The sequence below is a fragment of the Mytilus californianus genome, unplaced genomic scaffold (assembly GCF_021869535.1).
Source record: "Mytilus californianus isolate M0D057914Y unplaced genomic scaffold, xbMytCali1.0.p SCAF_2, whole genome shotgun sequence".
Classification (NCBI taxonomy): domain Eukaryota; kingdom Metazoa; phylum Mollusca; class Bivalvia; order Mytilida; family Mytilidae; genus Mytilus; species Mytilus californianus.
In genome coordinates, this window is record NW_026262668.1 from 99862886 (window position 1) to 99875545 (window position 12660).

At 32.0% G+C, this 12660-nt stretch overlaps 2 protein-coding genes across 2 annotated transcripts in view; one reads left to right on the plus strand and one right to left on the minus strand.

Annotated features, from left to right (window-relative positions):
• Positions 1-1528, minus strand: part of LOC127730543 (DNA mismatch repair protein Mlh1-like) — a 176397-nt gene extending 174869 nt beyond the window's left edge. The window contains exon 1 of the mRNA XM_052238982.1: positions 1407-1528. The gene's annotated coding sequence lies outside the window, so the exon portion shown is untranslated. The remainder of the gene's footprint in view (positions 1-1406) is intronic.
• A 229-nt stretch (positions 1529-1757) lies between these two features.
• LOC127730569 (cilia- and flagella-associated protein 221-like) overlaps positions 1758-12660 on the plus strand; it is a 28362-nt gene continuing 17459 nt past the window's right edge. Inside the window, exons 1-5 of the mRNA XM_052239011.1 lie at positions 1758-1994; positions 6185-6372; positions 8489-8584; positions 8998-9202; positions 11469-11625. Coding sequence (XP_052094971.1) covers positions 1847-1994; positions 6185-6372; positions 8489-8584; positions 8998-9202; positions 11469-11625 — 794 coding nt within the window. The 5' untranslated portion in view covers positions 1758-1846. The remainder of the gene's footprint in view (positions 1995-6184; positions 6373-8488; positions 8585-8997; positions 9203-11468; positions 11626-12660) is intronic.

Here is a 12660-nt window from a genome sequence, read left to right on the forward strand (position 1 = left end):
ATTCCTAACAACAGGACCAACATCAAGTACCTTTCTGCATTTCGGTGAATTTTTCAACTGAAATTATGCTAGGAATTCATCTTTTTTGCAATTTTGTATAACAAGTTATTCCTTTTCAGCCCTCAGTCATGAATTTAATGATGATCAAATGCAAAATTCAATATCCTTTTTTGTAGTTTCCCTTTAGAAAAAATTAGTATTTAAATAGTTTTGTATACTTTTGATTTATTTATACTTATACCACACACACACATCAAAATTCGTCTGCTACAGCCTACAAGGAATCAGAAGGATACTCTGATTTCAAGTTTTCTTCTTTTTATGTGTAATGAGAAAATTCGTAAGGGTTCCGCGGAACCCAGTGTCTCGCCTACTTTTTCTGTTAATCACAGGCTCAACAAAAATGAGGAAGTAAATCAATAAAAATATTCCTCTTGATACTATCTTTTGATTGTAAGAAGCTTCTGTCCAAGTTTGGTAAAAATCCAGGATAGTTTATGAATCTAATAAATGTTTAAAAACTTTAACTGCAGACTGAATGTAATGTTAACTGGAAGAAAACAAAATTTACTTCTAGATACTAGCATTTGATCATAAACAAGCTTCTGTCCAAGTTTGGTACAAATCCAAAATAGTATAAGAAAGTTATTAAAATTTTAAAAACTTTAACCACAGAGTGAATGTGTTGTTTCCTGGCAGAAAATCTAAGTCCATTTAAAAGTAAAATACTGAAAAAATGGATTTATTTTTTTACAAAATTTCCATCTAGATACTAGCTTTTGATCATAAACAAGCTTCTGTCCAAGTTTGGTACAAATCCAAAATAGTATAAGAAAGTTATTAAAATTTTAAAAACTTTAACCACAGAGTGAATGTGTTGTTTCCTGGCAGAAAATCTAAGTCCATTTAAAAGTAAAATAAGGAAAAAATGGATTTTTTTTTTTACAAAATTTACTTTTGGATACTATCTTATGATCATAAACAAGCTTCTGTCAAAGTTTTGTACAAACCCAGGATAGTTTAAGAAAGTTATTAAAATTTTAAAAACTTTAACCACAGAGTGAATGTAATATTTTCCGGCAGAAAAACTAAGTCCATTTATAAGTAAAATACGGAAAAAATGGAATTTTATTTTTACAAAATTTACTTCTGGATACTATCTTATGATCATAAACAAGCTTCTGTCCAAGTTTGGTAGAAATCCAGGATAGTTTAAGAAAGTTATTAAAATTTCAAAAACTTTAACCACAGAGTGAATATTTGTGGACGCCGCCGACGACAACGACGACGACGACGACGACGACGCCGACGGAATGTAGGATCGCTATGTCTCGCTTTTTCGACTAAAGTCGAAGGCTCGACAAAAATGACAACCATGAAAAAGGTTTCAAGTAAATGAATCATACATGTGTTTGTTCAAAAAATGACTCCGGATAAACAGCCAATCTTTTTTAAGTTTGAATAAGTTGTAGTTTTCATAGAAAACGGAGAAATGAACTAGCAAATAACCCGCCATTCAAGGTAGACAACCCAATCTCGCACTTCCGCTTTGCGAAATAATCTCCTTAGAAACGGAAATAGTGCAACATACCTAATTAAACCAATTTTTTTATACAAATAAGCAAATTTCTAGTGAATATTTGTTTTTAAGAAATTAAATGAGTGTATTATTCATATGAAATTACTGAAAGATTGATATATATTTGCATTACTTTCGTACTATTTTCTGTGTATAATTAAAAACCTAACTACAGATCAACAATATGGCGGACACCAGCACAAACAACTAACTTTTGACAAAATGTGAAAATTATCTGCAGATGTGCGACTGACTGTTAATTTCAGAATGCCATCAGTGAGCTCAATGACGAGGGCCGTTTCGGGCCCTTTAAAAGGGTTCCAAAATGATGGTTCAGATGGTCTTTTGATAGACACTATGGAACTGGTGGAACCCAAACGCTCCAAGACAGTCCCAAATCATCTACTTGAGACAAGTATGAATTTTCTTCGTATTTGCTGCTATTTCACTAATCACACATCATTTAGCAGAAAAATCAAAAGACTAGTCAGCTCATAAGTAGGATAATGAGTCTTAGTAAGGTCTACCTCCGTTACCTTTGTATAGTGGTCTTTGTAAGGTCTTCCTGTGGACTGTAGGACTTCATTTGCCAAGGCAGCTAATTAAACCCAGATTACCCCGGTTGTATAGGCACAGTCTCATCATTTGCTAAGAAATCAACAACTGGCACATATAGGCATGAGCCTCAGCTGCAGGTAAAATAAGTATGATGGAAAGGGTATCGGTTCCATTCGCTCCCAATACACGTTAGCACCCTACATGTTCGCCCCCTGGGTCTGTTTGCACCCTTTTTTATTGAAATACCAGTTGGATTATTAGATCTGTGTAAATAATTATCGAAATATTTATATTTTAATGAATAGAAATTCAGGAATTTTTAAATGAAATGTCTTTGTTATTTGTGATTTGATGATTAATTATTAAATGTTAATTATGTATGGTTACTGCTAATTGGTATTTACAAAGCTAAATTTGGTATTATTGTTCTGTGTTATGAAAATCATAATGAATAATATAAATTATAAATGCTCCATATCGTATCTGATAGGCGTTGTTGTCGTGGCAATGTCATTGTGACGAGTTTGATAGCCGTTTGGTATCTTCCCCATTTCTTTTACAATTCTTAGATGAATGGAATTTGTCTTGATCATTATGCCAATGTTTTATTCATTATTCATTTCGTTAAAATAATGAATAAAACACTAAAGGAAACCTGTTTACGTTTTTAAAATGTCACTTTATTTTGAAACTACAAAAAAAAAAACTTATTTATAGTAAAACACTAACTAAAACACGATTAATAAAAAATGTTTAATACAAAACAAATAAAAAGGGTGCAAACAGACCCAGTGTGCAAACATGTGGGTTGCAGACGTGAATCATTTGTGAATGGGAACGAACCAACCCGCATTTTCTCATTATTGAAGGTCGTACAGTTGCCTATAATTGTTTACATCCACTTCATTTGAACTATGGAGGATAGTTGTCTCATTGGCAATCATACCACATCTCCTTAATTTTATAATGATGGAAAGCGCATTGTAAGGCAGCGATTTTGCTAGCGCTTGTCATTTTCGTCATTTACGAAAAGGTTTTCAAAATGACGAAAGTTTTTCAAATCAATTTAGTCACTTAAATTTGAAATGTGTAAAAATATTTTGTCATGAAAATACTATAATTCTACCTGTCTTCATGTTTTTGACAAGTTTATGATCCTCATCTAATTAACATTTACAACAGATGTAATAAGTTGTGATTACAGGTAATCCGCTTATCGCCATCGGATGGGTCACTAATCCGTTAATTAATAAACCTCATAAATTATTGACCATCATAATTATTTTTCCCAGTAAAATCGGTCAGTCAGTATTTCAATTTCAATATTTCTCAAACAACCACAATTTACAGTTCGTTTATCATATATTTTTTGTCATTTGAACAAAATGTTTCCCCCCTGGTCAGTTCGCATTTTAATTTCAATATTTCTCAAACGATCACAATTTGCAGTTCATTTGACGTAGTTTCGTCATATGAACGAATTTTCTTCATATTTTATATAACTTTTAATCAAAGACTTTCAACAATTTTGATTAAAGAGAAAGAACTTTATTCAAAACGTTCAGAAATATTTGCACGAGTCAAACAGGTGCTTCCTTTACTATGTACTGCGCATGCGTCAAAGTATTCTTATAAATTAGACAGTATCAAAATAAACGAAGGAGACAAATATATTTCTTACTAAGCAACTTGATTTTGAAATATGATAATTTCCTGCCTTTTGTTAAAAACGAATCAATCTGTAGACAAATCCGGATTCATTCTGAATTTATTATCCTCCTGTCACTTCCGGTTTTCATTTCGTTTAAAAATCGAAAATAAACGTGATCTATTCTTGGTTAATTTACAATATACAGTCATTAGAATCATTCCAACAAGGATTTGGACAAGTCCTTGGTTCCAAGTTTATAGAAATAAATTCCAAATATCGATTTAACCGTTTTTACAAGGATAATGATTATGCAGTGAAATAGTCGTTACCAAGGATTTGTATAGTAAGAACTTACTGTACAAATCCTTGTCGTTACAGTTTCATTTATGCTGTGATTCCTAGACCTGGTTTAAAAAAAAAAAGTAACCCAACTTTTGTTGGTCAGGAATGTCCCCTGAAAATAACTGAAGTGAAATTGTAAACTAGAAATCCAGATCCTTATTAGATCTTATCATAATCTTCATACTTAAGCACCACATCTATCAAATTATGCAGTTACTGCCTGAGCATGCCTAAGTCCTTCAAAGATGTATAGCTAGTGATAAATATCTTTGGTCCATTGCTTTTACCCAAAACCACTGTTGATCATGTTGATTTCATCTCGAGCAAAAGTGACTATACCCCCCAAAATCCTAGCTGAAACCCTGGTAAGGTAAGTTGATGCAAGACGTGTCGGCCACAGTGATTTGGCCATACTGCCACTTTTGTGCAATGGTTTCTTCTTATTATTCTGTATTTCAAATCTTGTCAGCAGGGTGATCTCAGGTGCTCTGGAAGAATACACAGATCCTGCTCCACATTGACACTTATTGTGTTGATCATCCTTTGTACAAATTTGGTGATAAGTCTCAATTGCCTTAATGGTGATATCACAATCAATGAAAATTGTGATTGTGTTATTGCCCCCTCCCTTTTTGTGATTTGTTTATTTTAAATTTTTAAATGGTTACATGTTGGCATACCTTAAATACACATCATGATTTGAAATTAGCAGTCAAACTCACCATATGCGAATGCTATTTGATGTGGACTGATAAAAATGTCATCTCGTATTAAAATTGTATGATATCAAGTAACTCACAGAAGCCTGAACATGAATGATTACCTTTAAGTTTTCACAACCAATTTCTGTTTATGCATGCGTGTGTGGAACTTTTCTTACTTTTGCCTAATTAGTAAAAATGCTAAACAAATATCCTTAATATACCAGCCAAAGTGTGACATCTGCTTATTTCAAATTCTGTCTATAAGAATGCCTTAGTAAGTAACATTTTTTGTCTAACAGGAACATGCTACAAACAGAAAGTGACCCAAGAGAAATTAACATGACCTGTATCTTTGGAAAATTCTATGGGACTCTTAAAAATATACCAAACCAATTCCTCCACAAATAATGTGAATTAAGTGACTGTATGATGGATGATGGGTATCATGTATCAATATATCTTATAACTTTTGGTGAGGAACCTACATCACTCAACCAAAGATTTTTGGATTTTCTGTCATCTGATAAAACAATCTTTTTTGCTTTTTTGCAACAAAATATTTCTCTTGTGACATAAAAATTTTACAGGAATGACTGAAAAGTGTGATAGTGGCAGATAAATTTTTCTTCATGCATGAATTTTGTTAATTACTTTGTTAAAAATGACTTCTCAATTTTAACTGTTGCATTACACAAAGCATTTTCAAATGTTTTTACAAAAACAGATACAAAATTTTATGTACAGTGTAGTTTATCCTTTTAAACCGCTGACTTTTGTTAGGAATAGGAATTTAATTTGAGAGAAAATGAGAGAGTATGCATTCCTATATTTGGTGTAATTAAAAAATTAAGACATTCAGAGTAGCGCCTGTTAAAACGTTTAAACCCGCTGCATTTGGTTGCACCTGTCATAAGTCAGGAACCTGTTTAAGTGGTTGTAGTTTGTTGATGTGGTTCTTAAGTGTTTCTTGTATCTCGTTTTTTTTTTATATAGATTAGACCGTTGGTTTTCCTGTTTGAATGATTTTACACTAGTCATTTTTGGGGCCATTTATAGCTTGCTGTTCGGTGTGAGCCAAGGCTCTGTGTTGCAGGCCATACTTTGACCTATAATTGTTTACTTTTTGACTTGGATGGAGAGTTATCTCATAGGCTCTCATACCACATCTTCTTATTTCTATTTACTTATGTGCTGGTGAATTGTCAATACCATATATATATATTCATCAACATCACCAAATAGACTAGAGAATAGGTAAAGAAGCAAAATGACCCTGCTTAGTCATAGTCTCTAAAGTTCTAGTTTATGTTTGTAACATTTTTATATGCATGTTTTACTTTTCTTTTATAGAGATATATTCAAAAGTTGCTCAAAATGCGATGGTTATTGCTAAACCAGCTGTGGTTCATTTTGGTGGATTTGAAGCTGACAAAAAACATGTCCAGAAACTTAGTATAGTAAATGCATCAACAGATGTCATAAGAATGCATATAATACCACCACAAACTAAATACTTCTACATTAAATATAAAAAAAGTGTGAGTAAATATTGTCATTGCGATTCATCTGGTACACTGTCTCTCTACATAAAAAAATTGTCTTGATTTTTGTTTAAACACTAGTTGGAATCATTATTTAAGGTTACTGCTTTGCTAGCTTTCATTTCACTGTATAATGTACAAATAACTGCAAAGGATTTAAACAGATATTTACTAAACTTGGCCAAATTTGGTGCAAAAATAATGTTTATTAGCGAAACTTTTCATTTAAATGAAGAAATTCTTATGATTCTTATCTTATGGTAGTAACTTAATACAAAAAACACAGAAAATATATTGATTGATTCAAGGAAAATAAAACAATCCATTATAAGGGAAGATTCATTTGGTGCCCTTTTAAACTAAGCTTAAAAAAGAATCAGTGCAAGGTCAATTTTATCTTTTGTTATGTACATGTATCAAGAAAATCAGTACTTTAATTCTGTTTTTGTCTCGCCTTGACAGAGTCAAAAAGCAAGACACAGGTATGCTGTTTCGGGCGGCGGCGTCAACAATGTATTAGTTTGTGATTAGGTCTAGTTTATTGTGAACCGCTAGTGGTAGGTCAATGATATTTGGTATGCAGTTGTATTAGCATTGGCACAGTTCATTACCATGGAGATTATTTGACCCCGCCCCCTCAGTTATGGTTTATTGACTTTGAAACTTTGCTTAGTTTACATGTATTAGTTTGTGGTTAGGTCAGTTTATGGGGAACCACTAGTGGTAGGTCAATGATATTTGGTATGCAGTTGTATAAGCATTGGCATATCTCATTTCCATGGAGATTATTTGGCCCCGCCCCTTCAGTCATAGTCTATTGACTTTGAAACTTTTGCTTAGTTTTCATGTATAAGTTTGTGATTAGGTCAGTTGATGGGGAACCACTAGTGGTAGGTCAATGATATTTGGTATGCAGTTGTATAAGCATTGCATTGGCACATCTTATTTCCATGGAGATTATTTGGCCCTGCCCCTTCAGTCATGGTCTATTGACTTTGAAACTTTTGCTTAGTTTTCATGTATTAGTTTGTGATTAAGTCAGTTTATGGGGAACCACTAGTGGTAGCTCAATGATATTTGGTATGCAGTTGTATAAACATTGGCATATCTCATTTCCATGAAGATTATTTGGCCCTGCCCTTTCAGTCATGGTCTATTGACTTTGAAACTTTTGCTTAGTTTACAAGTTAATGTTTGTGTTTATGTTTCTTTAAAGGGAACGACTTATGAAAAGTCAATGGTATTTAGTATGCAGTTGTATTAGCATTGGCACATCTCATTTCCATGGAGATTGTTTAGCCCTGTACCTTTAGTCATGGTTCATGACTTTGAATATTTGCATAACTTACATGTTAAAGTATTGTTATTTTTGAATTTCAACATTTGCATTATCAAAATAACAAATAGGTGTGACATATCTCTGTGTTAACAGTTTATTTCTTTATATCTATGTTCACGTATCTTATTTTTAAATGCTATCATTTAATTCCTCCTATGTATGATCCCTACAAAATATGAAAAAAATCACATCCTTTATTATAACTTTTATTCTTTGAAAATAACCCATTTTAAGCATCATTTAAGTTAAGTATTATAAAATGTTATAATTTTTTTTTACTACCTCAATGCCTATGTTTATCATACATAGTTTGCCCTGTTTTTTAATTCTTCAATGGTTTTAAATTATAAACTACTGTGAATTCAGAAAATTATTGTGTGTATTTTAATAATTATTGCCATATTTGAAGAAAGGACAAAAATGCAATATTGTTGTGATTTCAGGAAAATCTGCATACATATACATTGTATATGTATCGGATATCAGAATGTGAGATCTTATTATTGCGATACTTACCCATTATTCGCATTGAAATAATCCTCACATTAATTTCTGAATTTACAGTATTGTCAATACATTCATTATTTAGAATCTTAAACATCCAAAAATAATGCCAAAATTACTTAATGTGATTCCTGTAAATGTACATGTACAATGTAGTATATTAAAGTATTATTAGCAAATATTTAAAAGTTATAATTTGTATTTGAGATTTATACTTTTTTATCACATGCTTATCATATTGTAACACTATTTGTGTTTATTTACTTGTAGGAAAGATTAGTTCCTGGTTTAACAATAGACTGCACAATAGAGTTTACACCTGATGAATGGAGATATTATTATGACTGTATTAGAATTAATTGTCCGGTAGGTATCAAAATTGATGCTCAATTGTTTTTAAAATCAGAATTCAGATAATAAAAGATTAAACTTGAAAATATGTTGCTGTTAGCTAATCCATTTTAGGCATTCACAGCACCAAGGAGATACACAGTCACATATTTGGACATGTATAACTTATGATAGTTATTTCTTATTCTTATACCACCTTGATGGTAACATGCTTGCCTTAAATGCTTTAAAATTGAAAAATTTATTCATTTATTAAGTTTTCAAAATTAGTGTAATACTATGTTAAATCTTCAGGGATAAGCATGCATTATTTAGTATACAAAAGGCTAGCATATCATCTAATGGGTTTCATGCACTCTGATTTATTTAGTATAAAAATATAGCTTTTATTGTCTTGTTAATACATGTAGTTATAAATTTGTTTTCAGGGAGAACAAAATTTGGTTATTCCAATACATGCCTACCCTGTTATGAGTACCAAGGAATTTCCAACCAACTTTACTTTTCCAAATGTACCAGTAGGTCACAGAATGACACAAATTTTCCCATTAAGATGTGATGCACCAATAGATTTTGAATTTCAGTTAGCCTATTTACAACCTCATCCTGCATTCACTGTTGATCCAATGAATGGTATGTATAGAATTACTGCATATTCAAGTATTAATAAAAGCATAATGCACAGACAGTATGTTAAAATCACTGCTTGTGGTAAGCTAAAAATTAACTACATGTATTCAAGATCATTTATATTGAACTTGATTTTGTCTTATGAAAGAAGCCAAGCTTTGGTTATGAATTATAATTTCAAACATCTACATGTTTTTTATTGCACACTACAAGTTACTGATCTTACCTTAAAAGTCAAAGATTATGGGAACTCAAAATGCTAAAAAAAACCCAAATAAACTACATAATTGAAATGTTATGCCTTGAATGGCTAGGACATAAACATTTAGCCTGATGTTTATCTCCATTAAATTAAAGGATCATTGGCTGCCAAATTCATGCACTCTCAATAGGCCGTTTCAGAATCTAAAGGACCATGGCTAATTTTATTATTCAAACCCTAAAATGAAAATAATGTCACGTCAGTGGTTGAATTTCAATTATTTATGATGTTTTTAACCAATCACGATGCTTTGGTGTGCACTTTTGAAAATATTACCCAGAATGCATTAGATTCTGAAACGGCGGATTGACCCAAACTCTCAAATTTGATTTATAGCAGCATAGATCAAAGCATCAACTATGTTTAATGTACAGAAATCTCTGAAAAATGATAAGAAACTTTGTTTAGATTTTAATTGCATAAGTCAAAGCAACAATCTAATAATTGATAAAGAAATCTTTGAAAAATTGGGTGAAATAAAAGTATTTTTGTAATCATACTTAACCCTTTCGCCGATGAGTACCGGGATTCACGCTTCAGACAGCTGACGATGAGTCCCGTTTTACCGGGATCGGAATACCTCTTTTATATTTCCCGCTCAAAACAGTGCAAACACGAGTTATCTTACTTTGTTGAATACCCGGATGAAAGTGTAAACATGGCGCTTCCATTTGTTGAAAACCGTGTCAAAATCAGAGGAAATTTACGGAATTTACGAGAATTTAAAATGAGGGAACATTTTTTTTGAAAGAATATGGGAGAATTGAAGCAAAACTAGTATACTTTTTTGACATAAAATGTTGTTTTATGTACAAAACACTTGGAATGGACATCGTTCAGTGTAAGGAATTTGTACAGCCTCATTAAATTTTTCAAAATTTTGCCGTTTTGGGTTAAAAAATTACGATTTTGGGTCAAAAAGTAGAATTTTGAGAATTTCACCTAGATAATGCCGAAAATTTGAATATTTTATGAAGAAAAAATTATCAAAACATGAACAAAACTGTGAACATGGTGTTAGTGAATGAAATAAAGACACAAAATACTACAGACAACTTTTTATTGACATTTATTATGAAGATCTCCCACTTGAGTAATAGTAGCCAGGGAAGCCATCGTCTCAGAGTAGCTTCTGTCTGGGCAGCTATCGGCAAAAGGGTTAAGGTGGATAGGGGGTCTTAATTAAAATCCATAGAATTTTTTAATTATTTGTCAAAATGTAGTTTTTATCATGCTTTTTTCCAAAATATAATAAAAAGTATGGGTCACCAGACTTTTTTTCACGCTACAGGTTCTGCAAAATTGTCAGATTTTGTATAGATTATGCATGGAAAATCCAATTTTGTGTGATAAAAAGAAAACTACACCATAGAATTTTAAGATAAAATGTGAGAAGATAGCTCTTATAACATGCTTTCAGATAAGAAAAAGAAAAAATGGTGTCACCAGACTTGTTTTCTTGCTTCATATTAAAATAAGTAAATTCACAACACTTTCTAAAATAAGTAAATTCACAACACTTTCTAAAATAAGTAAATTCACAACACTTTCTATTATAAAAAAAATACTTTATCTGAGTTATCTCCCCTAATATCTGAGTTACCTCCCCTTATGTGGCAAAGTTGAAAAAAAAATCAAACAAAAATATTGTGTTTTTTGGAAAATACAGCCGTAAATATGATAAAACACATACTTTTCTATATTAACATGAAAAGTCTTACACATGAATTACATACTGCTCTCAAAATTTAGGATCTAGACCAATTGTCATCTGCTACTTCAAAATCCAAGATGGAGGAAGACACCCCAGCCACCTTATTAGTAATCATAAAAAAAGAATCATCCAAATTGTCATATACTCAATGAATTCAATACAAATACAAATGTATATGAAAACACTTTAATCTTTATAATTCTTAATATTTATCTAAATAATTCATATTCCTGTTTAGTAAATTAAAACCATCTGCATTTAGAAAAGTTGTTGATGTTGATATTATGTTACAGGTATTATACCAGCACAAGGAGAAGCAGATGTTGCAGTCACATTTGCCCCATTTGAGTTCCAGACTGCACTAATGAAGATACAGCTAACTATATCACAGTTCAACTCCAAACCAATAGTATGTCAGTTCACAGGCTCATCTGTACCAGGGTTACTCAGGTATAATCTCAAACATAATGCAACCTTTTGATAAATACTACCACTTCAGACTGTGTCTGTCCAAAATCTAGAACCTCTTGAGAGATTATCTTATGTCATATCTTCATGTTTTTATGCCCCTGCCGTAGACAATGGGGGCATTGAGTGTTACCTTTGACTCCTTCCGTACGACTCATTTTCAATTCAGCACTGTAAGTTTGCCTCATTCAAATTTTATGAAACTCATACAAAATGCTAAGAACCAAAACTAGCAGACAGAGTTAGAAATTTAGGCAATGAGTCTCTCACATTCTAGAGTTATGCCCTTTATAACTTGGAAATTTGCTTCTTTTTTTTTTCATTTCCGCATTATTACTTAAGTTTAAACTCATCCAAATTTTATGAAAATCATATGCAATGCTAAGAATCACAACATGCAGACAGAGTTTGAATTTGGGTTGTGAGTCATTTACTGTTCTAGAGTAAACCCCTTTAAAACTTGGAAAATTGCAAAGCTTGAACAGGGGCATTCGTATCCTCAGACACATTCTTCTTTTATTTTTTCTTATTTAGAGATATTGGTGTCAGATCTTTGATAGTTTTTGTTCAATTTGTTTGCAAATTTTATAGATAAGGAACCATTTAGAGCTTCAAAATTCAAAAGTCAAAGACAATAAGATTGCATAAAATGGATTTAAAAGATCCTACATCACAGGAAGATACATATATTCAGTGAAGTCTAGTGATTAGGGAAACTTCAGATCACAGATCATTGGAGGGGACTTAGATGTCATTTAAATTTGCTATATCTTTCTATAAGGATAGAAAAATGAAGTTGACTTAACTTACTTGACTTAATCCACTTCGTCCCATGGGGGACATAGGGCGACCACAGTAGCTTTCCATCTTTTCCTGTCCTTGGCTAGTTTTTTTGCTTCACCCCATGTTTTCCCAATTTTCTGTAGATCAGATGTAAGATCTCTGCGCCAGGTGGATTTTGGTCGCCTCTTTTACGATGACCCTGAGGATTCCAATCTAACGCCTGTCTAGTTACAT